The sequence below is a fragment of the Carlito syrichta genome, unplaced genomic scaffold, assembly GCF_000164805.1.
Source record: "Carlito syrichta isolate Samal-C Ts95f unplaced genomic scaffold, Tarsius_syrichta-2.0.1 Scaffold130627, whole genome shotgun sequence".
Lineage (NCBI taxonomy): Eukaryota > Metazoa > Chordata > Mammalia > Primates > Tarsiidae > Carlito > Carlito syrichta.
In genome coordinates this window covers 30314-31444 of record NW_007074723.1, presented here as the reverse complement: position 1 = coordinate 31444, position 1131 = coordinate 30314, and the positions used below count along the sequence as shown (strand labels likewise).

At 61.2% G+C, this 1131-nt stretch overlaps 1 protein-coding gene across 1 annotated transcript in view; it reads left to right on the top strand.

The window, feature by feature from the left end:
- Positions 1-413: 413 nt before the first annotated feature.
- Positions 414-1131, top strand: part of LOC103250567 (amiloride-sensitive sodium channel subunit alpha) — a gene marked incomplete at its 5' end in the record, with an annotated part of 11409 nt that continues 10691 nt past the window's right edge. The window contains one exon of the mRNA XM_008049157.1: positions 414-622. Within this exon, the coding sequence (XP_008047348.1) occupies positions 414-622 (209 nt within the window). The remainder of the gene's footprint in view (positions 623-1131) is intronic.

The following is a 1131-nucleotide window of genomic DNA, read 5'->3' as shown; positions in this document are numbered from 1 at the left end:
TTTTTGCTTTATTGTAGAGATGAGGTCTAGCCAAGTTGCCCAGGCGGGTCTCGAACCCGCAGGCTCAGGCAATCCACTCACCTCAGCCTCCCAAAGGCGCTGGATTACAGGCTGAGCCACCGAGCCCGTCTAAACCTCTTGATCCTTCCATCTTCCCATCAGTAAAATGGGAAGAAGAATTCTCGCTCCTTCCCCCTGCAGGGCTGTAGGCATGAATCAAAACCACGCGTGCAGCTCCCAGCCTCCGCCTTGGCCGACCACTTTCTGAGTCCCATGCTCTCCTGGGACATATTCCTGGGGGGTTCTGTCCTTCCCCACCCCTGTCTGCCAGACCTCAGGACCCCAGACCACTCGATCTGGCACATGGGCCCCACCCCGCTCTCCAGTCCCGGCTGCCTGCCCTCGTCTGATGCTCTGGTCTCTGTGTCCAGTGCAACGAGAACAAGTCGGACTGCTTCTACCAGACGTACTCCTCAGGAGTGGATGCGGTGAGGGAGTGGTACCGCTTCCATTACATCAACATTCTGTCCAGGCTGAAGGACACCTTGCCGTCCCTGGAGGAGGACGCCCTGGGCAACTTCATCTTCGCCTGCCGCTTCAACCAGGTCTCCTGCAACCAGGCGTGAGTGCGTCCTGCCTGACTCGGTGGCACAGGGCTGCCCGCAGGGTCTCCGTCCCTGGGTCAGCCCCTGGCCCTACATGGGCGGGGCCTGGGCGAGGCTTGCTGACGAAGTGTTTGCCAGTGGCCCTCACGCCCACACCCTGCCCGGTGGGTTGCCCTGCAGGCTTCTGCTCTTCCCGGCAGCCGGGCGATGCCCCGGAAAGACGGGCTCGAGACGGGCTTTGAGAAACCAAGGGCTGGGCAGTGGCTCACAGTCTTTCTGAGGCCCCTTTCTCCAGGGGCCTGGGGGATGAGGCTGGCAGTGGTAGCATGTGGGGCAGCGTGGATGGAGTGCCCACTCTGGCTCTGCTGCTTCCCGCCCGGGTGACGCTGGGCATGTCACCTCACTGTTTAGAGCCTGGTTCTTTGTGGATGGAAGCAAAACAGAACCTAGAAAACACGATTTCAGCTGGGCTCGGTGGCTCAGCCTGTGATCCCGCGCCTTGGCAGGCCGAGGGGAGTGGATTGCT